Raw genomic sequence first — 26503 nt, 5'->3', positions numbered from 1 at the left:
ACTGATGGTGTGATGAGTATAGATGACACACGGGTCAATAAAGTCAGGGTACGCTCTGTACTTCCATGTTCGTATGATTGTACTCATCATTTCAGGTAGATAGCGGGTCTAATAGACTACGAAACACCGTGGCTGCGATGATCACACACACAGCTACGTCTGGAACACCCAGCGCGGATCCCGGTCACCAAGGAAATCACCCTCCGAGTCTCCGATATCCCCCATCAAAGGCCGCAACCCCTGTGCCTCTCGAACAGCTTCCTTTTGAGCATTTTCCTTGCGAAGCGCCTGCCACAAAACTGCCACCACGCCAATGTTAGCAACCAGATACCCCAAGGCAAAACCATGCCCGAGGAAGTAGCGCGGACTGGTCTCTGTACGATACAGTTGTGTTCCAATGACTGCACCGATATTGCCAACCGAAATCTGGAGAGCGTTGGCGATGCACCGTTTCGTTTGCCCCGAGACATTGTTAGCTGGCCACGACAACACGATCGCCACCGCAGGATAGATACCGGCGGCAGCGAAGATAGTGCCGACGTAGGACACGCCGGCTCGGTGGTCCGACAGCAGGATGATGTATCCGATGCATGCCAGGACTGTTGAGCCCATAATGAACGGAGCCCGGACCCGCGTGCGCTCGGAGAGCACAGCGACGCTGAGGGTCAGGATGAAAGCCACCGCGTACGGGGGCACAGTCAGCAACTGTGCTTCTGCAGCGGAGTACCCGAGCTCCGAGATGATGGTAGGCTGGACAGCGTGAGCAGAAAGCAAAATTCACATTATGGGGGTGACTGACCATAAACAGTGATAGGGTATACATGGGCAGAGACATGGTGTGAAAGGCTAGTCCGTATAGCCAGACCTTGGGGTCTTTGAATGCATCGCGCACGGCAGACCAGGTAAACTTTTCATCCCGTGTCGCGTCACTGTCATTTTTGAGGCGGAATTGAATGAATTCGCGCTCTTCGTTGGAAAGGAACTCTGCGGTTGATGGGTAGTTGTAGACCCAGAAGTAGGCGATGGACGAGACGACAACGGTCAAGAGCCCTTCCTAGAGCAGGATACGAGTGTCAGTGCACGTTTTGACACAGTCAAATCATAGCCATTCAAGGACGTACCAGGATGAAAATCCAGCGCCAGCCGTTATACCCCCCGACGCCTTTCATATGCGCAATTCCCTGGCAAGAGTTAATTGGCGTTAACCAGACAAATGGGAGTGAGAGACGAACCCATGCAAGGACACCACCAAATGCACCAGCAAGTGACGCAGCGCTGAAGAAAAGCGAGATGCGATAATGTTGCTCGTTGCGTTTATACCACATGGAAATGTAGTACACAACGCCGGGGAAGAGTCCACTCTCTGCTACGCCGAGAAAGAACCGCGAGGCCAGGTACCCTGAGTAATTCTGTACAACTCCCAGTAGGGTCGCAACAATGCCCCAGATCAACGCCGTAGTGGGAAGCCAGATTCTAGGCGTTGTCACTTTGAGGGCGGTATTTGCGGGAATCTCGAAGAGCACGTAGCCAACGAAGTACAATGTCAGTCCGGTGAGATATTGATCCCCGGCTGCGTAGAGACAAGTCATTAGCATTCTGGAGTCTGTATGTACAGGAAGATGAGCTTACATATGCCAATATCCGTGGCCATTCCTTCCAGGCGGGCATTTCCAACTGCATGAAACGATTAGTACTGGCGTCCTCGAGGTGGGCGTTGTCAATACGACTACGAACCATTGCTTCGGTCGAGGAAAGAGAGTAGATAGAGGAGGGTCAGTGGTGGAAGCAGCCGATAGTCTAGCTTTCGTAGCAGGCTTTTCTCGTTGATACCCGCAGCTTCTGCAACACTACTAGACGACGGCGAAGCAGCGATGGCCTTGGCCCCGTCAGGAGCTGTATCGAGCTCGCTTTTCTCCGCAAGGATGGCCATGACAGCAGCAGGTATGAATAGAGAAGCTGTCCCATATCCGAGAGGTCTGGCGAAGGCTATAATAAATACACGCCTGCCGCATCATTGCGGAGCACATCATTTCGCGTGCGCTTCACGCGATGGCACACGGCAAACCGATCGGCGCCATCGGCGCCCGTTGAACGTGCTGCATCCTGTCAACTCCCGGCCGAGAAAAGTCAGTCTGCGCAAGGACGAATGAGATCATAGCCGCGACATGATTCTTGGGGTGAGCGAACGAGGTGAGGGTGATTCGCAATCCGGGGGTCGCGATGACGAGCTCGGGTGGAGAGAAACTTCGACTCAGGGACCACCGCTGGCGGCAAAAGAAGAGAAACAGGAGTTTGTATGGAACTATAGCAGGATCGAGCTCGACTCGCCATGGGAGCTTGAGGTGAATTCCACCCATTTCAGTTGGCGAGGGGTCTCATTGTACCATTTGTTCCTCAAACTTGGCAACTGTGATCGGAGGCTATCTTCCGTCCACTGACAGATAGATCCTGTGGAACAAGTATCCTTGAGAAGGTCTTGTGTCTCCCTTTCGACTTCAAATGTGTTGGCTGAAGAGGTTGGTTGGAGGGATTGGCAGCTGTCAGAGATTAGGTCCACGACCATAGTGAAACCATCCCCTTTGGAAACACTATGGTTGAAGAAAATCAACTTTGAGAAGAGTGAGCGCACAGAACATCGCCTCACTCGCGCATCGGACGAATCTTCTCTGTCGCTGCCAAATCGGCCTGATGGCTGCGGGGAAGTGAATGATCGCCATGGCGAAGGCTCGGGAGATTCCCGTGCAGAACAGCCTAGGCTAAACAGTCGAGAGAAACTCCGCGGTTGATAGGCGTGACAAACTCCAAAACCTCCCGCTGATGTATGATCCCACCCCATAAATGCGCCTTCGCAACCCATCTCCGCCATGGACCTTCGCGACGTGTCTGCTGCAAGTGCCTTTGTGCCGTATAGCCTGCGGCATCCGCTTGAGGCGCTCTCGAGCTTCGGTCCGACCTTGAACGAGGCGACATTCGGGCTGCTGGGATCCTCCTTCCAGCCCGAGCGCGACATCCCCAGCCTGGATGGCAAGATCATACTGGTCACTGGAGGCAACACTGGGCTCGGAAAAGAGACCATCCTGCAGCTCGCGAAGCACCGCCCGGCCCGTATCTACCTGGCCGCGCGCACGAAGAGCAGGGCGCAGGCGGCAATGACGGAGATCCAGACGCAGCTCCCGTCCCCCGTCGACATTCGATACATCCCGCTGGATCTGTCCTCGTTCAAGTCAATCCGCGCCGCGGCCGCCCAGTTCCAGTCCGACAGCGACCGGCTGGACACCCTGATCCTCAATGCCGGCACCATGGGCAACCCGCCAGGGAAGACGGAGGAGGGCTTCGAGGTGCAGCTGGGCACCAATCACGTCGGCCACTTCCTGCTGGCCAATCTGCTACTGCCCACGCTGCAGACAACCATCGCCCGCGCCCGCACAACCGGTGCGACTCCTGATGTCCGCGTCGTGAGCGTCTCCTCGGCTGCTCACGTCATGAGTCCTGCCTCATTCGAGGAGATGACCTCCACCCCGGGCCTACTGGCCTCGAGTACCTGGTACCGATACGGGGCCTCCAAGGCCGCGAATATCATGTTTGCGGCCGAGTTGGCCCGTCGACACCCGGAGATCCTTTCGGTCTCGGTGCACCCCGGTGCCGTCGACAGTGACCTATACCTGCATGCCAAGGCGACCGGCTCGCTGATGAAGCACAGTCTGGACGTGGTGATGTCTCTCTTCTTCCGCTCGGTAGCCAGTGGGGCCCTCAATACGCTGTGGGCTGCGGGCACAACGCGAGCCAATCTCGTCAACGGTGCCTACTATACCCCCGTCGGTTCCCACAGCGACGGAACGGCCTTTGTGCGTGAAGCCGACACAGCCCGCAAGCTGTGGAACTGGACGGAGACCCAGATTGATGAGCGGAGCTAGAGGGGATGTTTCTTTGTCTCCAGGTCGGATCTTTCCATTGTCTATAATTGCTCTTTGTATATACCATTTCAATCGATGATGACTGTCCTTTTGGATGTGATGAATGGCTGTCTGGAACAACTCGAATTCTCAGTCATCGTGGCTTGGCCTCTTCACCTATTTCAAGCTACATGTAGTCAATTGACCTCTCGTCCGGTCCACCTTCTGTAGCTTTAGCAGACTAACCTGAAACTAATCTGGAACAGGAATGGTTCTGCTGTCAGGCACCGCAAATCCGAACCAATTTGCGAGTGGTTGTGTTGTTGTGATCCGACAAAGAAATTCCAAGTGAAAAAAAAGTCAGTGATGGATCGATCGCTTCCTTCGAGTCTCGCTTCCCATACCCCTTTTGTTTCGACCACTCCAACTGTGTGCCCCCATCGACGCACGATCGCATTTCCCTTCAACTAATGTTCTAGTAGGCAATGGAGCCCAGCTCTTCATCATGGTTGGTCTGGTGCTCAAAGTCAGAGTCTTGCCGCCGAGTCTTGCTTCAACCAACCATAGTGGAGGGGAAGAGCTGCATGACAACCTCCAGAGTCGCCAACCACAGGCCGAGCGCGAAAATCATTTTTCTCCATTCTTGCTGAAGAGGATCCCGAAGCCTGAACAGCTCAGACTGGTAGATATCGTACCGGAAATCTTAGCCAGATGGGCCATACTCCATCCCGAGGAACCGTGAGTGGCGTCACTGATGAGCACCAGGGCGGCGATCAACGGTCGTGAGAAACTAATCTTATCTCCAGAGAGCTGAAGATCCGGAAGATTTACGATGATGCAGACCCCGGCACGGATATCTACGACGAGCTGAGCCTGGCGGAAATATTTGTGGACGGAGGCAAGGCTCGCCACGACCATGGCTGTGATCAACGTGCGACGATCCAAATTATTCCCTGGCCCTCCAATTCAGTCGGCGCAGTTCGACCCGGATCAGTTGTTCAGGACTACCATCGGATAGCAAAGCCTGGTCGTCAAGCCAATACCCAAGTATCTTCACGTCTGAGACGATTGTCGATTGTCTCCGAGGCAGAGGAGCGTGGTTGTGAATCCATACGCCCAGAATCAGCTCGGCAATCCCCACGGATTCCTTTGCCTACCGTTGAGCCTAATAATTCAGTGGCGATTCCCTCAAACGTCGCCATCTTTCCTAATAGTCCCCCTGCATCCCAGGATAGCTGCACTTCAGTGAACGAGGCGGTAAGGCTTCGCGGGCCTGATGTCTATTCAGGTGAGGAGCTGCTGCGGAAGAGGAAGCGACAGCAGACTCCTGGGCCAGAACAGTTTACCAAGCGCTCTCGGCTCCAAGAAGATGTAACCAACTGGCGACGCTCACCCCGTTCCTCGCCGATGTTTCACGACGAGTCGGATGATGAAGATGACGGTTCGCAACCGGAAAACGATTACCCCAGATTCCGCGACCCTTTCCAGCCGGAGAGCTTTGCTCATGAGCTCTCGCGGACCGGGGAGACTGGATCAGAACTTGACCGTGTTGGCAGTGATGTAGACTCGCCTATCATCTTGTTTTCATCAAGAGAATCCAGCCCCGCGCCCCTACCAGACTCCAACCCTGCACAGGAGGGCTCATCTTCAGATTCTGCTGATGATGATTCTGTCATCGAGATATCGTCGGCTTCGACACAGAGCCCAAGCAAACAGCGCGATCCGTCTCCAGAGAATTACTACTTGAATGGCGTCAACTATCCCGGCAAGCCCAGCAAGATCCAAAGGCTCCGCAAAAGAGCAAATAAGGAAAAGCGAGAGAGAATTGACATTGCCGAGTCGTTGAACGACAAAAACCTCGATCCCAGGCTCCGTCGGATCTACAGGAATATGTCCACCGCCCTCCAAAGGTTGTCAGGTCAGCAAAGCAAGATCTCCCGTCGAGATCTGAAAAGGCTGCGCAAGGATCTGAAAGCAGTGAAATCGACCATTGCGTCCGAGGTGAACGGTAGTTTCTCGCCTCTCGCCCAGTCGAGTGTCGAAGCAACCCAATGCTCGCGCATGTCGAGCATTAAGATGGAGAACTCGGCCTTGCCCTCTCCAGCCAGGGAGGCAGTTTGCCCCAGTTCATCGGTACCACCCGTAGAGCTGGATGACCAAAGCCGATCATCCAGTTCGTATCATTCAATGTCCTCTTCCAAACCTTCATCCCCAAAGGTGAAGATACACTATTCACCTTACAAATCCAGGGTACAGCTCACCCCTCAATCCTCGCCGGGACAGGGACAAGAGAGTCGAATCGGATCTACGATTCAAGAAGAGATCAACTCCTACCTTGAAAGGGAAGAAGGGCAGCTGGCGTTTCTGCGGTTTCAAAGGGCGCCTCGACGATTGAGCATAGAATCAGAAGGCTCGAATAGTTCCAGCGGCTCATCGGCCGATTCAATTGATGACTCCGGCGACGATAGCACGTACCAGTAAGTTCACCCTCGCCGGCAAAGAATAATATTCCTGAGATACCGCAGGGAGGACGGTCTACTAGGAGCGGCAAGTGGACTATTGCCTAAAGTCCCGTGTATGGATCTCAAAAAGAAATTATGGGATCGCCAGAAAGCAGGCAGGCCAGAAGAAGAAGAAGATACGCGCCCGAGGGCCGACGGCGGTAACACGGATGTCAGCAGCAGCGAGGATGATGCCAATACTAGTGATGGTAGCGATGACGGTGACGATGAGGAACGGCAGCAGGAGCCAAGGCGATGTTTGCCCTCGTGTCCCCCCTCGTTAAAAACCCGACCTACATTTTACATCGAAATACCTGCCATGCCCGCCCAGAGGCCACCATCTGACCCGATGGCAACGTCATTGCCAACAAGATCGCCTACTGCCCCTAGTATCCCACCGATTGTCCCGTGATTAGGGCCATCGGGGCTATCATCGAAGGCATTGCCAGCGCTGCAGTTATCATCGCCGCCAGCGCCACCTAGATCACTCTCCAAGACCCCCTTGAGGTCGCCTACACGAACAACACTGACTACACCACTCGATCTGTCATCGTCCAGAACACCGGTGGCGGCATCTTCAACAACGGCCCCATCGTCAACCCAGACGGTGGACGCCCATGCCGGACAGAAAACAAGCGCGAACATGCCTGTACGAAGCCCGTCGAGAGAGCTGCCTCCTCCGAATCGATTTGGGGGCTGGACAACGATCAACAACCCGCACCGGACAGCTCAAAATTGATCTTGCAACCATGTTGTCTTGGTATCGACGCACATTCGGCATCGAACCTTTCCAATCTTTTGCAGTTTCCATACCCACCCATCCACGCATGGCTGTTTCCCTCCCTTTTTTCTCTTTGTGTACCAAACCTTTCTGTTCCATACGAGGACTTTCATATCTTAGCGAATACATTTCCCAGTCTGACTCTGCTAATTGAATCAAAATCGCCCTTACAATTTAATATGTCGTGGGCTTTGCTTTGTGCTTATCCACCTAACATACAGATTCCACGTTTTTGCTTTCCATACAAGACGAAGGTACACATGAGATGGCGGAGAAGGAGGGCACAAGCTAGGGGGTGGATGGATGCCCTGACATGCATACAACGAGATCCCCTGTGTTGGCCATGCATAAGGAAAGCAACCTTGACTCGATATCTGCATTGGGTAGTTAGCGGCAGCTTCGCGAAAGGAGACATGGGGCACTTATAAGAAAAAAAGGGCCGTCCCCATCCACCGAGGCAGAGGGAACGGCAGTCCACCAGTAGTCACCCTGCTCAGACACCTGCCCCACATCTCGAGAAAACCGAATCCCCAAGCATCATTCAGTCATTCCTCGATAGCAAGAGCCGTGGCAATCCTCTCCCGTCACTTTAGACTCACTCCAATCGAACTCAGACTGCAAGGCCCAGCCGAAAGCATACAGCAACAGAGCATGCAGCGCAGACAAGCCAAAGCTTTGATCCTCACTCGAGAGAGGTCCCACACTGCAAGAGTGCATGCACACTCGAACCGGCTAAACGCCTGCAAGCAAGATTGACCGGATAATGAAGACTTGGAAGCAAAGCAATCGAGGTCGAAAAGCCCACAAACTCCGGCCAGAACAACAGCGACCACTTGAAAATCGATGATCAGCGCGATGAAAGAGGGATGTCGAGTAGCACAGCAAAGACTGAGTGAACGCAGCTCGCAATATTCGGAATTCCGGCATGAAACAATAAACGAAAATCGAGATTGGGTATGGTTGCAATATCATCGACCGAACCAGGCTTGCAGGATCATCCGTCTCCTAGGATTTACCGTACTCGCCGGAGATCCACGCAGACGCCATGTCAAGAATATAAAGCCGGTCTCTTGTATGTAGTACAGTCCCCTCTGGAACAAGTTTTTGTTTCCTCTCCCGCAGGAGGGCATTGGAATGAAGCGAACAAAGAACATTCGGAAAAACCGCTTCCTTCTCCTGACGGAGGAGCAATGAAATGAATTCATTGTGGAGAGCCATCGCCCATCGATCAATTTGCAAACTACATTGCAAAGAGATGGTTAACACGGGAGGTCTGAGTCTTCTAAACGAAGTTGGACTGTTGGCTGTTGCCGTAGTCCAAGATGCATGCCGAGGAATAGCAGAGCCGGAGAGGTAGAAAGCAGGGGCTAGATGCCCAGGCATCTCCATCGTGGAAGTACGTGCGGGACGGCAGACAGCGTCGAAGAATCGTACACAGGCGAACAAGATTGAAAACATCCGCCCAGAACGGGTAGATCCATTGCCGGGCCGGAACGGGACAACAGTCCAGAAGCTTGATGAGAGCATCATCAAAGAGGCATGAGATGAGAATGCAGAAGAACCTCGCTACGACCTTGTCTATGAAAGCTACCTGGGTAGATTCAGGGAAATCAAGGTCGATTCCGACGAGTGGATCCTCCTCAAACGTCGAAATCATGTCTGTGTGTGATGGTACCTGTTGTGTTCTGGGCGCCGGATCGGCACCGAACTGGGTGATGCCCTAGGATATTCAATGCCTGAACGTCGCATATGACCCTCGAGTGTGGGGCTGTCGTGATGCTCCCAAAGACAACCTCTCTTCGCGAGGTGCCCGACGTGCTTCACCCACTTTTTCTCTCCGTTCCCTGTTGTTCAGAGCAAAGAACAACCACTCAATTGTGACCAGCACACTGTATCCAGCATGAAATACCGACGCCTGGTCCATTGGGACGCGGGCATAGTAAGTCATCTTTTCTGCCAGGGAGGCTCTGGATGAATCGAAAACAGTTTCGTACTCCCGTCCATCACAGACGGGTTCGACTAGTCGTGGTATTCGGTGTGCGTTTCCCGTGAAACTTTTGTCGTTGTAGACAGTCGGCTGATGAGGCTTAGGGTTAGGATATCAATTGTACCGCCCTGAAACACAAAGGAAGCAGGTCATCATTTAAGATAGCGGGCAACAACTGAATCACAAGAGGGGATTGCTGTACAAAGACGCCTCGAGAGGCAAGAGACCGAGGGCTCCACATGCTCGACCGACGTAATGCGAGGATACGGACGCGTGTAAACAAATCTTCGGTTCGACGTAGGCTCTCTAGCGACAAGCAGGTTCAAAATGGTCGATGCATCACACACAACCTTCACGATTGCAGGCTCATGAATATGTTGGACGGAATTGAATGAGAGCGAGTGTAGTTGTGAGAGGAGAAAGGGCTGGGGATTCCTTGAGAGCGCGCGCAATGCGCGGTCACGGGACTGGCGCTTATTATGTCATCTACACACATTTCCCGTTTCGGCCGGATCAAGTGGACCGCAAAATAGATCCGGCCATTAAGAAGAGATTGCCGGATAAAAGAATGGGAATAGTAGAACATCGTCTTAAGAAGGGCCACAAAGTTCCCTCCGCGGCGCAGCTTTTACCAAGACGAGCTCTGTTCTTGGATACAATCCCTTGATTGGTCGACTATCCAGATCAAGCGTGATGAGAAAGATCACGATCAGAGCTGCTTGCTGCGAAAGCTTGTCGGAGCTCAATGTCATATTTCTTCTTATCAGCAAGCTTGGTCGCCACAAATCTTCCTACATCTCTCCCCTAGTAAAAAGGCATGACTTCACCGATCTCCTCTGAGCCGTTATTCGACAATAAGGGCTGGACGTGATCATAGAACAAGCTGAAGAGGCCCGTAGGACTGGAGAGCGCCAGGGTATACCAAAACGTCCCAGTCGCCCATGCCTGCTCCATAACCTCCGACAGTCGTAGCGGCGTTTCCCCGGCCTCATTCGAGAGGGAAGTGCGGAAGAGTTCTGTCTCTTCAATATTCATGGCGGTCAACAATTCCTTCCGAAGTTTATCATATTCTCCAACATCGATGTCGTCCACCCCCTGATTAGTCAACCAGTAAGGCGGTTCGACCATTTGAATCGGCCTGGAGCAAGCCCATTCGAGATCGACCAGGCAAGTGATGCGCTACTCATCATCAACAAAAATGTTGCTCTGATGAAGATCTGTTAAAGTAAACGCGAAGGGTCCGCGATGAAAGTCTCGGCGGAAAAACAATGGCGCTATGGCCCGCATTGCTGCCAGTGCCGACATTTGATAGCCGCAATCTTGTACACTATTCACGGCATTGGGCTGATACCGTAGGCGGCTGTCATGGACCCCTAATATATCCATGACATAGGACTCAACGGTGGAATAAGTATAGTCCCGGGACAGTCCAGTCGGGATCTTCTCATTTTCCAACTCGTGCAACTCCATTGAAAGCGGGCGGTTGTTCAATGTTAAATAACCTTCCTTGTTGATGATGAAGGATCCAATGCGAGGTAAGGGCGTCCTGCTGATACTTAACAGGATCTGAGAAAGACTTTTGAAGAAATTCGTCCGCAACCCGACATCGTATTGTTTTTCAGCCCAAGTGTTCGAAAGCATCGTCCCTTGTGTTTCCTCAATACACTCTATCAACAAATATCCCGCCTCGTTCACACTGTCCAAGCGGGCACTAATGGAACTTTTATGGGGAATGTAGGGCGACGGTACTGGCAAGCGAAGCCATTGTAACAGCCGATGGCGTAAGGACTGGAAAAAACGGCCCAGGAAAGGTAAATGTTCAATTCGCGTGAACTACATTGTGAGGATTAGTGGCCATGTATTTAGTAAGAACCAATATTCTCGTACAGTTTCACCTGTTGACATCGCAAACCCGTATAGCCGGGGGATTGGAACGTCTGGACAGTTCTGTTGGAGCCAGGCATAAGCACCAGCTTCGCATTTGATCTTTTCATCCCCATTCCCAGGTCGAAAGCCCTCGCCGACACGGTACGGGAGAGGAAATCTGAGTATGACACGATGTCCCGGCTGCCGTCGTCCCTTCCAGTTATCAATAGTAACGGGAATGCACACGTTGAAGCTGCCACGGAACCAGTCCTCCATGTTTGCAATATGGCACATGTCGGTCGATCCCAAACCCAAATGATGAGCTATAACAGCTTTCATCCATTCTCGTCGGCCATAAAGATGAGAGAAGAAGCGGGACTGCTGATCGAAATATCCTAGCTGGTGGAGAATATTTACCTCGCGTTCTTTAGCGAGGGAATAAGTGATTTCTTCTCTGAGGAGCCGACGCGTTTCCATTATGATAGGGAGTTGGGCTAGATTTTCGCGGAGTTATGCTGCCTAAATTTGCGCTTATAAGCTCATGGATGAGTCGTAGTGCTGCAGGCCCCAGGCCCTGAGACCAAAAAGGGAAGGAAAAGGGGGTTGCAAAGGGGAAACTCCAGTTTTGGCTCAGGGAAGCCGTTGGCATTATTCGGGACGGACAGACATTTAGCCGAGCTGCTGATACAGTAATCCGTTAATTTGTGTATTTGTGCCCCTGAATATCAAAACCTCTGTAAATTGATCGATATTGTGAGCCAGAATTATCCGGTCATATCATACCGTAGTCGAGAGCGCCAGGATTCGCTACCGACCTGTGCCCAGAAAGTGTAATTCCCTCGGTCGCGATCATCAATCCTATGCATTATCAAATAAGAAACACCCGATGACTCTGATGTGCACTCAAGAAAGTCCCGAACGGGCCATTCGAGTCGGAATCATTGCATATGGATAAGCTCGAAAGGAATTAATATCAACTTCCGCTTTCCGTCCTCCGCGTGGCTAAACCCCCATCGTCTAACCTCCACTCGGCATGTCCGAAACCAGCCGATTCCGGTCTACCTAAAATCATAACTACTCATGTGTCAGTAAGGACAGGGAAAAGCACGTTCTAAACTTGTTCCACATTAATTTTCATAAACCGCATCAAATCTGGCGCACCAAAAGCGTGACAGCCACCCGGTTTGTATTTATTTCTTTAACAAGCCCAACAGATTGATGCTCTTGGGGCGCTCAATAGGCATGCCCAGGGCCCGATCCCAAATCAGCTGCACGAGAGGCCCGAGGGCACGGCTAACACCAAATGTGACAGTGTAGTATAGCGGCTGGTGGAAGCCATAGTGGTGAAAAAGTACACCCGAGGCAGCATCCACGTTAGGGTGAGGGTTCTTGGTCTATGGAGAGGATTAGTGGTTATGTATGCGAAGTCAAGTCAGAAGTCATACCTTGCCGTGCTCGGTGAGCACACCGGGAGCGATTTCTGAGTTCTTCTTAACCAATTGGAAGACCGGGTTAGCGAGGACATCGGGGCGGGTATCAGCAAAGTCCATCAAGGCCTCAAAGCGTGGATCGGGCTTGCGCAGAACACCGTGGCCGTAGCCGGGAACCACCCGGCCCGACTTCAGAGTATCCCAGAGGTAGGTGCGGACGTCTTCATCGGTGTATTTGGTGCCGATCTGGTCTTGCATGGCCAGAATCCAACGCAGGACCTCCTGGGCCGCCAGTCCATGGAGTGGGCCAGCCAGACCCAGAAGACCAGCGCTGTAACTCAGATATGGATCACTGAGAGCGCTGCCCACCAGGTGAGTAGCGTGAGCGGAGACATTGCCACCTTCGTGGTCTCCGTGAAGGGCTAAGTACAGACGCAGCAGATCGTGGAAGTCCTCGTGCTGCGAGCCACCCTTGCCGAGTAGCTCAGCAAAGTTGTAAGACCAGTCTTGCGCGACGTCCAGTTTCTGTGTTCCAATCGCATCAATATCGCTGGGACGGAATACCAGCGCCGCTACGCGAGGGATCTTGGCGAGCAGCGAGATGCTGTCGTCGAAGGTGGGCTCCCAGTACTCGGCCTTGTTGAGACCGTTCTCGTAGGCCTGGGCGAACTGGGACTCGGTATTGAGAGCGGCCACCGCAACCGACAACTGGGTCATAGGATGCATGTTCTTAGGGAAGGACTTGATCAGGTTCAGGATGTGCGGGGGCAAGTGAGACTTCTCTGCCAGCTCGCGGGAGAAGGCTCGGACCTGAGCCGTCGAGGGAACCTGGCCGGTGAGGAGGAGCCAGAACATAGCCTCGGGTAGCATCTCGGTGCCCGTAGTCCCCCTGGGCAGCTCCTTTTGGCAGTCTTTGATGGTCCTGCCGTGGAAGCGGATGCCCTCATTGGGGTCCAGCACGGAGCCCTCCCACAGCATGGCCTTGAGGCCACGCATGCCACCAATGACGTTGCCCACCTTGACTTCACCGATCGTCTCATCGCTCTGAGCCTTGACCTGCTGGAGCAGCTCACGCTTGGCGGGGATGACCTCCTTCAAGGCGGTCTTCAAATCGGGTTCAGCGGTCGCATAGTGTCGGGCCAAGGACGGTCGCGAGACCTGTCAGCTAGGGTTAGTCTCGCAGGGAATTTCGGGACTGCGCTCAACGGCACATTGGGCAATCTGTGAGGCGAACAATACTCACCTGGGCCAATCTGAAAGCGTGGCGGGTGGTTCTCAGGTGAAGCGCCATGACGTCCAGTAGGGGCGGTAGAGGGACGATAGACACGATGGGTCCGGGGAAGGGAGGTGGGGAACGGGTGAAGACTGCGGGGAGAATGGAGGGATTGCAGGCGATCTAGGGGCGATCCCAGCAACGGAGGAGGATGAGTTTGCAAATGAGATGAGAGCAGAAATTTGGAAAATTAAGGAGGCGATCCGACAGAGAAGTGAAATGGTATAGTGATCACCACAACATCTGCAGCGTCGGTTGAACGCGGGGGTCATTCTTCATCCACTCTCTACCGAGGCCCGGCGGCTGCATGCGGCCGAGTGGCCTACCCAGAGAAGGTGGGATATTTCGATTTTGATTTCATAATTCGTATACTGGCAAATTGAAAATCAACGATTCTACCATCATCCATCCTTCGCAGTGCCTGCAGAAGAAGTCGTCTCGATGTCCACCGGCCGTCCGCCCCATATGTAACTCAATAGTCCAGAGGCGGACCCATGAAGGCAAACCACAATATGACACGTTAATTGTCTCGCACTTCAACCTCGATCTCTACTGCAAGTAGATAAGATGGAGTGAGAAAAGGGAAGAAGGCTTTGGTCTGACACGTGCAAGCCCGTGATCCAGTGACGTAGTGGTGCCTCACGCACGAGGCTTCCCAAGTCACGCGCAGAGAATTGCCATATGCAGGCATTCTAACGAATCTTCGTGATCAATAATAATCCGTTGGTATTTTCACCATGGTCGCAATACATACGTCGTATATATAATTAGAGCTCCGCCTGTACCACAGCATGGGTCATATACGGCCAGAACGGTATTGAGCAGTTGTCTTTTATTTACCTACCACAAAATTTCATAGGGACCGCTGCACATTTCCAATGTTGTTGACACTCCATCTTATAACTGGACAATATCGGAGATAGCTCGTCATCGCTATCAGTGCATCGGTGCCCAAATCTGGCTGCCGAGTCCCCCCCTCAATCGCAATCCGCCCGATCTGCTCGTCTTCAGTACCAATGATATCTGTCACTGAGCCCTTTATCTCGGCAACCTTATCTCCCCATCATTTCGCAGCATGGGAGCGGAATGATGCCCGACGAGGGATAAAAGAGAATCGAAAAAGCGAGCTTTCTCCGATTCCCTAATTCCGTGACACCGGTTCAGGAACGGCGTTGCCAGCCCGTCGCTCAGTGTTAAAGAGACACAAGGTGCTTTCTTGACATTGAATCCCTAGTCCACTTAGCCTGGTCTAAACCCCACATCTCCATCCCTCACAGAACACAATGGAAACCTTTCGCCGCCCCTGCGTGAAGTCTCTCGCCCACCGGGGAGTCATACAGGGCGTCACCATCTCCACCCCCCAGAAGCACGGCAGCCCTGGATCAGACTTATGCCACTACTTTGGTGGTGTCCGCTATGCCCTTCCTCCCTCGCAGCGATGGCGCCGTGCCCGCCAGCTCCCGTCAACCTTTAGCTACGGCAACCCAAATACACCGGGGCGATGCGAAGGCGGCGCAGGAGTGTGTCCGCAGCCGGGCTTTAGGAGCCCCTCACCACCAGACGAGAATGCATGGACAGAAGACTGCTTCCAGTGTAACGTGTGGCTGCCCACAGGGGAGCCACCGAAGGGAGGCTGGCCTGTCTTTATATTCATTCGTACGTGCTTGCTGTCTTGGTCTAGTTGAAATGTGCCGAATCGGACGGGCTAATTCTGATCCACGCAGATGGTGGTTGGCTACAATTCGGCTCCCCAAATACTTTCAATGCTGCGGCTCTCTTGGGTGAAACCGATTTCAAGTGCGTGGTGGTTATGCCTGCATATCGTGTGAACCTGTTCGGTTTCCTCTACTCGGCAGAATTGGAACAGGATGCGGCATCAGTTGGAGAGACGGTGGGTAACCATGGATTCTGGGATCAAAGATTGGCCTTGGAATGGACCAAGGAAAATATCCATCTATTTGGTGGTAATCTCGACCTGATCACAATCTCAGGCTATTCTGCGGGTGCGTATCGACTGCTCGATATTCGTCAAGTTGCCCACCGATTTCAAAAGCTAATGTGTGGCCACGAGAAGGGGCAAACTCTGTCTTCCATCAACTAGCATATGATCTCCGTCAGCACGACAGTCAGTCCATAATCCGACAGGCCTGTATCTGGTCCAATTCACCTGCCGTGCAGCCCAAACGCCCCGCCGAAACCCAGCTGCAATTCAACCAACTCTTAGCTGCCCTGAACATTTCTTCGACATTATCTCCAAGTGAAAAGATCGCTCGTCTGCGCTCGCTACCTCCCAAGCAGCTCCTCGACGCAGCCAAAACAATCGAAGTGCACCAGTTCCGTCCCACCACCGACAGGGCATTCATCGACCCCACGCTTTTCGAGTCCCTCGATAGCGGTGGATTTGCGCGCAAGCTCCTCGCACGTAAGATTCGTCTTATACTGGGCGAGTGCCGTGACGAGCGATACCTGTACAGCATCTGGTTCCCACCCAAAGCAAACACGTTGTCTGCATTACGCACACGCCTGATTGCCGACTATCCGGAACACATCGTCGACGCGGTCATCCCTTTGCACTACCCCGACGGCAAGTTACCTTCTGACTGCAGAGACTGGAACTCCGATGCATGGGGTAAGGTCTACGCCGACATGCAGGTGTACCAGATGCAGCGCGGCCTCATCCACGCGCTCACGTCCAACGCGGGTGGTGTCGATGCGTCGCGGCTGGTGCACCGGTACCGCATCGAGTACCGGGCGAAGTGCGTGGATAACACTCTTCCTACCGAGTGGGGCGTAACGCACTCGTCGGATTATCCGTTGTGGTTCTGGGGGAATGGAGATGTATTGACGCCGGCTGAGAAGAAGAGCGCACATGAGGCGTTTATTGGTCCGCTCAGTAGGTTTGTTCAGGGCTGGGATGTATCTGGACCTGATGGGTTTGGTTGGGGTACCAGTGGACATCAAAGTGTGCGGACACTTCGCTCAGATGGTGTTGTAGATATCAAGGGTGATCCGTTCTGGGAGGAGGGCGTGAGGGTCTGGAAGCAGCTGAGGGAGGTTGATGGGCCCAAGTCAAAGCTGTAACATGTGTCCATGTTGGGAGAGTTTAAAAACAACAGACCGCACATTCGAGGACGGAATATATCAAACGCAGTCATTGGTTGTTGCTTCACCGTAGGGAATTGGCTGCAAGTAAATCATTCCATTCATTCTTCGCATTAGGCTAACATCTACTTCAAAATCCCGCTCTTGTCGGAAGCACCAGACCCCTTCTTCATCGCAGCCGCAGCCTGCATATCTGCCACCTTGGGTGGCAGCACCAACGCACTGCGATCATTACGCCTATAGAAGTCGGCCAACACCTGCGCTGTCTTGACTGGTTGGTCCTCCTGAACAAAGTGACCTGCTTCGGGGAAGACCTGGAGCTGATATTTCCCTGCAGAAGCGATCAGCACAAGCACGGACTGAGTGTTTGGATGCGGAAAAAGCCATACCTTGCATCTGCCCAATCATTAATTCTTTATCTAGTCTATCCGTGCCCGCCAGAAGGAGCAGCTTCCCACCTCGGGCCTCGAGGAATTTGCGACTCAAACCAATGAACCAGTTCTCCCAGAAAGGCTTTGTGGCAGAGAGATTGGTGCGCCAGACCCAAGGGCGCGAGGCATCTATTGGTTGGGTTTCTTCGTATAGCAAAGAAGGAACGGATGCCCGAGCAGAGGTGGTGTTTCGAATGGTACGTGAGCGCGTGCTGGGTGATTGGATTAGAAAAATAGAAGGTAGCGACTAGGGATGCGGGCGACATACTGCCACTCAATACCTGATGCTAATGAGGGAAATCGGGTTGGTCGGGTGGAGAGATATTTCTCCATACTCTGCAGGGCATCCATAGCAGACCCTGTCGCAGTCAGATCAAAAGGATTTGGGCAGGTAGGGAACCGGGGAAAGTGATACCTTCAACCACGTCTAGCACCGCGTAAGCCAACACCTTCGAACCAAGTTCGCCTTTCTTCGCCACGTCTGCGACGACAGCGCCACCGAGACTGTGGCCCACGAGCACCAAATCTGGGAGGTTCTCCCATCCCATCCGTACTTGAGTTTGACGGATCACATAGGCCAGGTCTCGGCTCAGAGTCTCGAGACTCAGATCAAGGTTCATCTTGCCCTCGGCTTCGGCCTGGGCCGCCTCCGCCGTGGAGGGGGTTTGGTGCTCGAAATTTCGTTCTTTTGAGACGATAGTCGTGCGGCCATGGCCTCTGGCATCGAGGGATAGCACTCCGGCTTTCGGGAGGATCTTCCGGATCTCTTCCGCACACGTTGCGAAGGAGAGACCGGATGAGCCTGCACCGTGATGCATGACAAATAGTGGGCCTGACACTGATGGTGGCGTCAAGTAGACATGATGGATTATGTGGATGTTGTCGATTTCTTCGGGCAGAAAGAGTTCCTGTGCGAAGAAGTCGGTCCATGCCAATGATTGTGAAGGTTGCCTAGGCCAGAAGGTCAATTTGGCGGACTCATCGCAATGATTCGAATAGTAGAATACTACACTTATGCGATCACAAATCATTGCACAGGCTTGAGTAGAGACGGGGTACACGTACCGATTGCCCGTTCGGGCAAATAGATGTCTCGTCGGCGACGGGACGAGCGTTCCGGTTGACGAGAGCGATGAGGTGGAGGAGCCATCCTCGTCATGGGTATCTTCGGGGATATTCATGTCTAAGATCGGAGCCTCTGGAGGCAGCTTGGCCAATTTGGACTTGGCGAAAGATCTCTGAAGCTCGCTCATCGGGTGCGGGGACTTCGGAGGGCCCGTCGATCCACAGCGATGTCAACACCGATTGAAATCAGGCTGGGGGTGAGAGGAGGAATTGATTTCGGCAGCAAATATGAAATATAATGAGCATGCGTCTATCAACAAAGGCGTTCGACCACCCACGGGTGCTTGTCCATACAGCGCGAAGTCGGACGATTCGCGACAGCATCACCAGGTGCTGACTAAGAACAGAGTGGCCACGCCCAGGTCTAGAGAACATTTCCCATTGGAAACCAGACGATGGTAATTATAGAGATGGATTGGAGGATCAATGCAGTGGTACCGTAGTGAAAGGCATTTCGCGGTTTTGTAGATATTGAGGCATGCACGCAGGCAAGCAGCCCCGAGGGTTGAATCGCGATGCAACACTCGAACCGATAGCGCTTCATTTCACCCACACCCACGGGGTATCGAGTGTAGACATGGAGTATATATATACATCGCAGGTTATCCTCTGCTATAGCAGAAAGAATAAGGGCCCGCCGCTCAAGACGCAAACAAAAGATCAAACCAACGCCAATATGATGCAACGTCTTCCCAATGCTCTAGAAGTCCGTCACCCGTCCTCCATAGCTCCAGTCACCACCAGATCCCCATCGCAACGGCTCATTCTTCGGTCCCCCAACTTCTCCCGTCTTAGGATTCTTCTCGCCCTCAAACTCAGGTTTCACCCCTCTCGGCGCATCTGGGTGGAGCTCCTCGCCACTGCCATTCACCTTGATCTCTGCCTGGGGAGATTGGTTGACCTGGGGGGTGCTGAAAGCACCGGTTGAGCGGCGTTGAAGCTCTTCAAATATTTCCTGCTCTTCCTTGGGGAGGCGCGGCGGTGCTGGGGCATTCGCGAAGGAAAATGACGGTTTGCCATCCTCGTTGGCTTTGCGCAGAACGCCGGAGGTGGAGATCGGCCGGACGGCGAGGCAGTTGACCATGGAGGGGAGACGAGCACGGCGCAGCAGCATTGTGGATGCCATGGCAGTGCGGCAATGCCAGGGGTATTTCTCTGTGACAATGAAAGGTCAGAGTGCGGACTGGTGGAAAGGGCGCGCCTTGTGAATCGATGAAGTCGAACGAGTCGGAACCTGTGGCGCCGATCCCGCCGGTGACTCAGCGATCCCCGATATCGCCTGCATTTTTCTGCTCATGGTTTACTTCTCTTGATCTTCCCATTGCACCAGCGTCGGCAATCCATTCGACGAGAACATATCATCCGTCATGTCCGCTCTCCGTGTGGCCGCGCGCCGCCTGCCTCGTGCGACCCGGCTGGTCTCTTTCACTGCATCCCCGCTCCAGCGTCGATTCGCAGCCACGTCCAATGCTCCCCAGGATGTGAAGTCACAAGCGAAGGTATGAGACTTCAATTGCATTGTAAACGACTAGAGGATTGACGGGATTGCAGAAGGAGGCAACTCTGCCCAATCCTGACCCGTCGCCGGACTCTCTCACACAGTCCTTTATCAACGAGCGGGCTCCGTTCATGGTTCCGACCTACGTCCGCCCAGCACCCATGATGATGAAGGGCCAGGGCTGCTATCTGTGGGATATGGAGAACCGTCGGTACCTGGACTTCACGGCTGGAATTGCAGTCAACTCATTGGGGCACTGCGACCCTGAGATTGCCAAGATTGTTGCGGAGCAGGTGCGCACTTTACTCCATTCCGGCGAGAGTATTTCTCTGCTCAGTTGCTCAATTGCTAACTCGGAAATCAACCCTTCCAGGCCGAGACGCTGATACATGCCTCTAACCTTTACCACAACCCTTGGACCGGCGCTCTTAGCCAGCAGTTGATCAACCTGACTCGGGAATCTGGTGCGATGCGCGATGCCTCGCAAGTCTTCATCTCAAACTCCGGAACCGAGGCCAACGAGGCTGCCATCAAGTTCGCCCGCAAGGTCGGCCGATCCCTAGACCCGTCGGGCGCCAAGTATGAGTTCGTCTCATTCCACAACTCCTTCCACGGCCGCACGATGGGCGCCTTGTCCGCGACTCCGAACCCCAAGTACCAGACCCCCTTCTCGCCCATGATCCCCGGCTTCAAGTACGGGAACTACAACGACATCGAGCAGCTGCAGGCTCTTATTAATGATCAGACCTGCGGTGTGATTGTGGAGCCTATTCAGGGTGAGGGTGGTGTCAACGTCGCCACGCCGGAGTTCCTGGTGGCTCTCCGGACGCGCTGTGACGAGGTCGGCGCCGTGTTGATCTTCGACGAGATCCAATGTGGACTGTCTCGCACTGGTAGCTTCTGGGCCCATGGGCACCCATCCCTGGCTCCGGCCTCTGGCGAGGCAGCGCACCCCGATATCCTGACTACCGCCAAGGCCCTGGGCAACGGTATTCCCATTGGCGCGACCATTGTCTCCGATAAGACTGTCGCTTCCCACATCAAGACTGGGGACCACGGCACAACTTTTGGCGGAAACCCCCTCGCCTGCCGCGTTGCTTACCACATCCTCGAGCGCCTCGCTGAGCCCGAGCTTCAGAGCGCCGTTCAAGACAAGTCGAACTCCTTCGTCTCGGGCTTCCAACATTTGAAGGACAAGTATCCTGACGTGATTTCGGAGGTCCGCGGTCGCGGCCTGATTCTTGGCCTCCAACTCTCCTCGACTGTCGCTCCGAAGGCTGGCGAGATTATCACTGCCGCCCGTGAACGCGGCCTGTTGATCATCACCGCGGGTGATGGTTGCATCCGTTTTGTTCCTCCTCTGACTATTACCAAGGATCAGATCAAGACTGGGCTGGCTATCCTCGAGCAGGCATTGGATTCTGTCGTGGCCAAGTCTTGAGGATTTTCATGTCGGTTTGAGTGACGCTTATGGCGTGTTTATTTTGCTGTCATTTGATATACCATTCTGTTGTTTATTGCCTTCCGGATGACAAGCGTGTAGTCTCTGGATTTGCACTGTGCCATGTTGCATACCATCTATAGACAGCGTGAGACGATTGGTTAAGAGTTTATCTTCGTTGTATACCAAACCAAAAGGGCTCAAATACAAAAGCATCAATGTTTCGGGATATTCCAATAGCACACAACTGCCCTGTCCGTGGAGAGCAAGTGATGTTTCTAAACTCGGCAAGGTTGACGACAAGGGCTAACCACAAGTTGCCAGAGGCTCCTCCAGCCACCGAATCCAGGCGTATACCCTTCAAGATGAAGGTATATTCACGAAGCGTTTCGCTCGCGCGTCTCGATGAGTCTATCAAAAATGCGAGCAATGCTCTTCGCGCTCTTTTTCGGAATCCTCTTCTGGTCGTGCTCATAGTCGATATAAGTAACGCCAAAGCGCGTCTCGTATCCTTCGGCCCATTCGAAATTGCTATAGAAAACATCACATTAGCATTGACCGGCCCAGCCTCAAAGACAATATAGTTATTGACGTACTCCATCAGACTCCAGGCCATGTATGCCCGCACGTTTACTCCGTCGAGGGTGTACGCATCCGCCATGGCGCTGATATAGTCCTGGAAATATCGCACGCGGAACTCATCTTCAAGCAGCTGCTCAAGCGGCATATCGTTCTCGCCCAGTACGCTCGTGCCATTCTCGGTGACATAGATCTTGGGGTACCCATAGCGTTCGCTGAGCCACTTGAGTAGCTTACGGAACCCCAAGGCACACGGCCGCAACCACGGGGACTGGGTGATAGGCCCGATGCTATGCCCGTTCTTGTCTTCGGGGAGGATCTCGAGGTTCCCTGCGACATCTTCGGGCTCGGGTTTCCCCGTTTTGGCCCGGATGTAGTTCGCGCAGTAGTGGTTCATGCCGTAGAAATCATTGCTTCCGTGGACCAGCGCAATGTCTTTGGGCGTCCAAGTTGGGAGCCGGTCGCCGAGTTGCTTGATCATACTGTCTGGGTATTTGCCGTGGTAGATGGGATCAGCAAACCATGAAATCGCAAACTCGATCTTACGGTCGCAGGCTTCGACATCAGCGGGATTTTCTGCGTCCCAGGGTTCAGTCCAGTCGCCTATGGAACCGTCGTTAGCTGAAGGTGACCGTGGTTTCGAAGCTTCGTAGACTATACCATTCAATGTGATCCCGATCTCGCCTTCGTCTTGCACCTTGAATTCGTCGCGGTAGATCCTCACTGCAGCCCCGTGGGCGACGAGGATGCTGTGGCCCACAATCCACGGCTCCGTGGAGCCGTCCCCGACCGCACACTTGCTCCGATCACTGGTGCGTCCTGGAGCGAATGATCCCTTATTGTATCCGAGAACGCTACTACACCAGGGCTCGTTGAAGGTGATCCAGTGTTTGACTTTGGAGCCGAATGCCGCAAACACCAGGCGGGCGTAGTTGGCGAAGTCGGCCACAAACTCTTCCTTGTTCAGGAATCCGCCGTAGCGTTTCTGCAGTTCCTCCGGGAGATCCCAGTGGAAAAGAGTGACCATCGGGGTGATTCCAGCGGCATGCAGATCGTCCACGAATTTGAGGTAGAACTGCAGGCCCTTCTCATTGACGGGATCGTTGCGGCCGCCCAAAGGGATGATACGAGACCTGTAGATAGGGCCGTGTCAGAAAGACCGAGAGTCGATCTCGCTGCGGCGTCTCTCACCATGATAGCGAGAACCGATATGCCTGGGCACCGCAGGCCTTCAACAGGGCGATGTCCTCGTGTGTCCGGTGGTAGGAGTCGCATGCGATCTCGCCGGAACTGCCGCCAGCGATCTTACCAGGAATCTTGCAGAAGGCATCCCAGATAGACGGTCCACGTCCATCTTCATTCACCGCGCCTTCAATCTGGTAACTGGCGGTCGCAAAGCCCCAGAGGAAATCCGATGGGAGCGTGGACTGAGCCCCGGATTCCATAGTGTGGAGCGGTGCTCTTTTTCTCTCGGTGGCACTCTGTATGCTGAACCGTTCCTTGCTGGCCATGGTTATATATCGACGCTCCTTGGGAAGTCCGACGAGACACGCAAGAGCTTCCGGATTGTGACAGGGACGATCTCCGCCGCCCGGAGCTCATCCCGCGCCCAGAGCGTGGGGGGCTCCACCGCTTAATCGCGTCAGATGGGACGAGTTCGCACTCATCTGATGACGAAGGTTACCTTTCTTTTCTGCCGCCCCAACAGGATTTTGTACTAAATAGCATCATCGAGTTGTGACTCTGAACCATGTTGTTGATGTTGCCAGATTAGGTAGTATTTGAGACCCGAGGCCTGAAAATATCACATGACTATCTTGCCCTTGCCCTAAACCCCATTTTGAGTTTGACAGGGCCGCGGCTCAGCGGAGTCCAACCTCCGCCTGGTCGATCGTGAAGCTGCGCTGAGGATCTTTGGAATGTACAGAAAGTGCTGAGAAACGCAACAGAGACGTTCCTCGACTGATATTACTCCTCCTCGCACGAGACAACCTTCGAAGCCGCCACCATGGCCATGAACCAGGTTCCCGGCCATAACATCTATGTCGGCGGGTTAGTTTCCCTCCTCCAGAGCGCCCTACTTTAGCAAACCATTTTCCGACGCTGTTTCGGTTCTTGCATGGGGAAGACATTTGGCAACCTTCCTTCGTTTCTTCTGCTAACCAGTGCTCCACTCCCATAGTATATTCAGCCTCAATAACAAAGCGGCCTTGGAAAGAGCCAATATCACCCACATCTTGTCGGTGATACGGCTCAATCCAGCTCAGGACGTGTTCTCGTCTTATCAGCATCTTTCAATAGATGTGGATGACATGGATGATGAGAATCTATTGGAGCACTTTCCTGCCGCGATCAAGTTTATCCAGTCTGGCTTGAATGCGGGCGGAAGCATCCTTGTGCACTGGTTGGTTTCTCTTGCCTCCCTTTCCATTCTCTCTGCTTTGACTCTTCTGGAATATCTCGATGTTGCAAAGAAATAACATGAAATTCAGCGCCATGGGCAAGTCTCGTTCAGCGACTATCTGCATTGCTTATTTGCTCCACCGGCAACGCAATGCACTCACGCCCCAATCAGCTCTCGCGCTCATTCGAGAGAACCGGCCACTTTGCGACCCAAATGATGGCTTCATGCAACAGTTGGATATTTATTATGAAATGGGCTGCCCGGATGAGGTCACTAATAACCCTCTCTACCAGCGATGGTTGTATCATCGTGAGGTGGAGGAAAGTGTGGCCTGTGGTCGCGCTCCGGAAATGAAAGCAGTCCGCTTTGAAGACGAACAACCTCTTCGGTCTCCGGACACTCCCGGGCGCTCTGTCGAGGTCAAATGTCGGAAGTGCAGGTACGATTTATCTTTAGCGAAAATGAGTAAGAGGAAAGGCTAATCATTCACAGGCGCACACTCGCATCTACCCCGTTCATCATTCCTCATGAACAGGAGAAATCCAGAGGTATCAAGGCTCGACCAGACGCAGAGTGTGCTCATGTGTTCCTACACCCGCTCAAGTGGATGCAACCAAGCTTGTTTCCTTCCGATGGGGACGCTGACCCAGAAGGTGGAGACTATTCCGGGGATGCCCCCTTGTCAGGCCGCCTCACTTGTCCTAATCCCGTCTGCGGCGCCAACATAGGCAAATTCGCGTGGCAGGGCATGCGATGCAGCTGCGGTGATTGGGTTGTGCCTGCTATTGGTCTTGCCAAGGCCCGTGTAGATATCGCCAGCAAGGTGAATCTCGTCCGAGGACCGGGAAATCTTCCTCCAGCTGCGATGGGGATTCGCATGCCTCCGGGGATGCGGTCCGCTGAAGCCAACACGAATGACTCTGGCTCTGGGCGAGGGAATCTTTGACCGTAACATTGTGGCGAATAATACACTGCATACATGTACCATTATGAGTGACGAATACCTCCAGCAAATGCTTGACGAGTTCCTATCTCGAAAAGAATAGAGACTTCTCACTCTACTCCGTATAGTCCTGCGTAATGCCCAATGTTGGAATGAGTGTGTGGAGAATCGCATTAATAGTTTATCCTTTTCCTGTATGTTATGATTAGTTAAGCGTACGCCCCCTAAATTGGCAGATTGGGCGTAATAGCAACACAGATTCATCATTGATTCCTATTGGACGGATCCCCTCCCGATCCCGACACCCAATCTCGGTTATATCACGTGAGCGGGTCACCCCGCCTAGCCCCGCCAGCGTCTAATCAATAAGCCCAGCAAAACAGTTGGCAGAAACTCTCGACCAACCTTCCTAACGGCTTCACGGAGCAAGTGATGGAATCGAATCACGAAATACAAAAAGCGATAGAAACGCGATCCACCCACTACGAGTCCGAAGAGAGGTCGAAGACAAGGGACATTCAGCAAGCAGTCAGCCCTGTGGTTGCAGATGAAGCCGAGCGGATAGTCCGAGAGTCAGGACAAGACCTGGTGTCGGAGAACTTGGATCCAACGGGTAAACATTACCCATTCCGCATTCTGCAACCAAATAGACATGTCGAGCGTGTAGTCGTGGAATGGTTCATGGTTAGGCTTACTCATCCTCTGGTCGTCCAATTTCTTAACAATCAACAGAATCCATCGAATATTGCGAGAGTAGCCAGCAAATTCCAGCGAACGATTTCCTCCGATCGAAGGTCGCACCTATTACAATAGTTTCTTATATCAACTGCTCGCATGCCGCGCCCTGGGACCCTGAGCGACGGACTGTCTCCAGATGACCGAACGAAAATAATAGTTTGGATTGCTTTGGGAAAACTTGGCCTTGATAATGGGCTTCTGCATAAAATGGAGAGCGGACAGGATATGAGTTTGGACGGTCATAAGAGGATCACATTTTCTGGGAAAGCGGGGGGGGCTGGCAGTGTTGTTATTACTGAGTATGTGATGCAAATTCTTTAAATATTCCATTGAAATGAAGCGCTTGAGCCGTTACTTGATCTATATCCCTAGGAATTTGTGATTAACCAATCATCTGGGAATGGCACCGTTCCGTGATATAAGGGGGGAAGTGGATTAGAGACCGAATCAACCATTGCATCACCTTCCTGAAACAATATCCCATCTGCAGAAGACAATAGATTCCAGTCCA

At 53.1% G+C, this 26503-nt stretch overlaps 13 protein-coding genes across 13 annotated transcripts; 5 read left to right on the top strand and 8 right to left on the bottom strand.

The window, feature by feature from the left end:
- Window positions 1-153: 153 nt before the first annotated feature.
- Window positions 154-1930, bottom strand: N7459_005557 (uncharacterized protein; the record flags this gene model as incomplete). The annotated part of the gene is made up of 6 exons (XM_056944741.1): window positions 154-750; window positions 800-1054; window positions 1122-1181; window positions 1233-1570; window positions 1630-1674; window positions 1735-1930. The coding sequence occupies 6 exons, from the start codon at window positions 1928-1930 to the stop codon at window positions 154-156; spliced, it is 1491 nt and encodes a 496-aa protein (XP_056799076.1).
- A 934-nt stretch (window positions 1931-2864) lies between these two features.
- Window positions 2865-3914, top strand: N7459_005556 (putative short-chain dehydrogenase/reductase family protein; the record flags this gene model as incomplete). The annotated part of the gene is made up of 1 exon (XM_056944740.1): window positions 2865-3914. One exon carries the CDS (start codon window positions 2865-2867, stop codon window positions 3912-3914), a length of 1050 nt encoding a protein of 349 aa, XP_056799075.1.
- Window positions 3915-4398: 484 nt separating this feature from the next.
- On the top strand, window positions 4399-6374 carry N7459_005555 (uncharacterized protein; the record flags this gene model as incomplete). The annotated part of the gene is made up of 2 exons (XM_056944739.1): window positions 4399-4631; window positions 4700-6374. 2 exons carry the CDS (start codon window positions 4399-4401, stop codon window positions 6372-6374), a joined length of 1908 nt encoding a protein of 635 aa, XP_056799074.1.
- Window positions 6375-6694: 320 nt separating this feature from the next.
- On the bottom strand, window positions 6695-7223 carry N7459_005554 (uncharacterized protein; the record flags this gene model as incomplete). The annotated part of the gene is made up of 2 exons (XM_056944738.1): window positions 6695-7090; window positions 7167-7223. The coding sequence occupies 2 exons, from the start codon at window positions 7221-7223 to the stop codon at window positions 6695-6697; spliced, it is 453 nt and encodes a 150-aa protein (XP_056799073.1).
- A 1234-nt stretch (window positions 7224-8457) lies between these two features.
- Window positions 8458-8832, bottom strand: N7459_005553 (uncharacterized protein; the record flags this gene model as incomplete). Its single annotated transcript, XM_056944737.1, has 1 exon — window positions 8458-8832. One exon carries the CDS (start codon window positions 8830-8832, stop codon window positions 8458-8460), a length of 375 nt encoding a protein of 124 aa, XP_056799072.1.
- Window positions 8833-9966: 1134 nt separating this feature from the next.
- On the bottom strand, window positions 9967-11505 carry N7459_005552 (uncharacterized protein; the record flags this gene model as incomplete). The annotated part of the gene is made up of 3 exons (XM_056944736.1): window positions 9967-10257; window positions 10489-10995; window positions 11050-11505. The coding sequence occupies 3 exons, from the start codon at window positions 11503-11505 to the stop codon at window positions 9967-9969; spliced, it is 1254 nt and encodes a 417-aa protein (XP_056799071.1).
- A 713-nt stretch (window positions 11506-12218) lies between these two features.
- Window positions 12219-13749, bottom strand: mcsA (putative citrate synthase Cit1; the record flags this gene model as incomplete). Its single annotated transcript, XM_056944735.1, has 3 exons — window positions 12219-12422; window positions 12474-13616; window positions 13702-13749. 3 exons carry the CDS (start codon window positions 13747-13749, stop codon window positions 12219-12221), a joined length of 1395 nt encoding a protein of 464 aa, XP_056799070.1.
- A 1265-nt stretch (window positions 13750-15014) lies between these two features.
- On the top strand, window positions 15015-16812 carry N7459_005550 (putative carboxylesterase; the record flags this gene model as incomplete). Its single annotated transcript, XM_056944734.1, has 3 exons — window positions 15015-15387; window positions 15456-15734; window positions 15803-16812. The coding sequence occupies 3 exons, from the start codon at window positions 15015-15017 to the stop codon at window positions 16810-16812; spliced, it is 1662 nt and encodes a 553-aa protein (XP_056799069.1).
- Window positions 16813-16958: 146 nt separating this feature from the next.
- Window positions 16959-18529, bottom strand: ppe1 (putative ribosomal protein/carboxylic ester hydrolase (Ppe1); the record flags this gene model as incomplete). The annotated part of the gene is made up of 5 exons (XM_056944733.1): window positions 16959-17164; window positions 17223-17476; window positions 17533-17623; window positions 17680-18215; window positions 18330-18529. Coding segments are annotated over 5 exons (1287 nt in total), but the record flags the coding sequence as incomplete, so codon positions are not given.
- Window positions 18530-19089: 560 nt separating this feature from the next.
- N7459_005548 (succinate dehydrogenase assembly factor 4) lies at window positions 19090-19503 on the bottom strand (the record flags this gene model as incomplete). The annotated part of the gene is made up of 1 exon (XM_056944732.1): window positions 19090-19503. The coding sequence occupies one exon, from the start codon at window positions 19501-19503 to the stop codon at window positions 19090-19092; it is 414 nt and encodes a 137-aa protein (XP_056799067.1).
- A 253-nt stretch (window positions 19504-19756) lies between these two features.
- Window positions 19757-21328, top strand: N7459_005547 (acetylornithine transaminase; the record flags this gene model as incomplete). Its single annotated transcript, XM_056944731.1, has 3 exons — window positions 19757-19888; window positions 19941-20180; window positions 20261-21328. 3 exons carry the CDS (start codon window positions 19757-19759, stop codon window positions 21326-21328), a joined length of 1440 nt encoding a protein of 479 aa, XP_056799066.1.
- Window positions 21329-21705: 377 nt separating this feature from the next.
- Window positions 21706-23352, bottom strand: N7459_005546 (glycoside hydrolase family 1 protein; the record flags this gene model as incomplete). The annotated part of the gene is made up of 3 exons (XM_056944730.1): window positions 21706-21859; window positions 21925-23040; window positions 23099-23352. 3 exons carry the CDS (start codon window positions 23350-23352, stop codon window positions 21706-21708), a joined length of 1524 nt encoding a protein of 507 aa, XP_056799065.1.
- A 563-nt stretch (window positions 23353-23915) lies between these two features.
- dspC (dual specificity phosphatase YVH1) lies at window positions 23916-25257 on the top strand (the record flags this gene model as incomplete). The annotated part of the gene is made up of 4 exons (XM_056944729.1): window positions 23916-23959; window positions 24090-24311; window positions 24400-24750; window positions 24804-25257. 4 exons carry the CDS (start codon window positions 23916-23918, stop codon window positions 25255-25257), a joined length of 1071 nt encoding a protein of 356 aa, XP_056799064.1.
- Window positions 25258-26503: the final 1246 nt, after the last annotated feature.

Source organism: Penicillium hispanicum, assembly GCF_028827665.1.
Source record: "Penicillium hispanicum strain IBT 35686 chromosome Unknown utg000005l_segment0_segment0, whole genome shotgun sequence".
Lineage (NCBI taxonomy): Eukaryota > Fungi > Ascomycota > Eurotiomycetes > Eurotiales > Aspergillaceae > Penicillium > Penicillium hispanicum.
The sequence above is the reverse complement of the archived record's forward strand: the minus strand, read 5'-3'. Positions and strand labels throughout refer to the sequence as shown.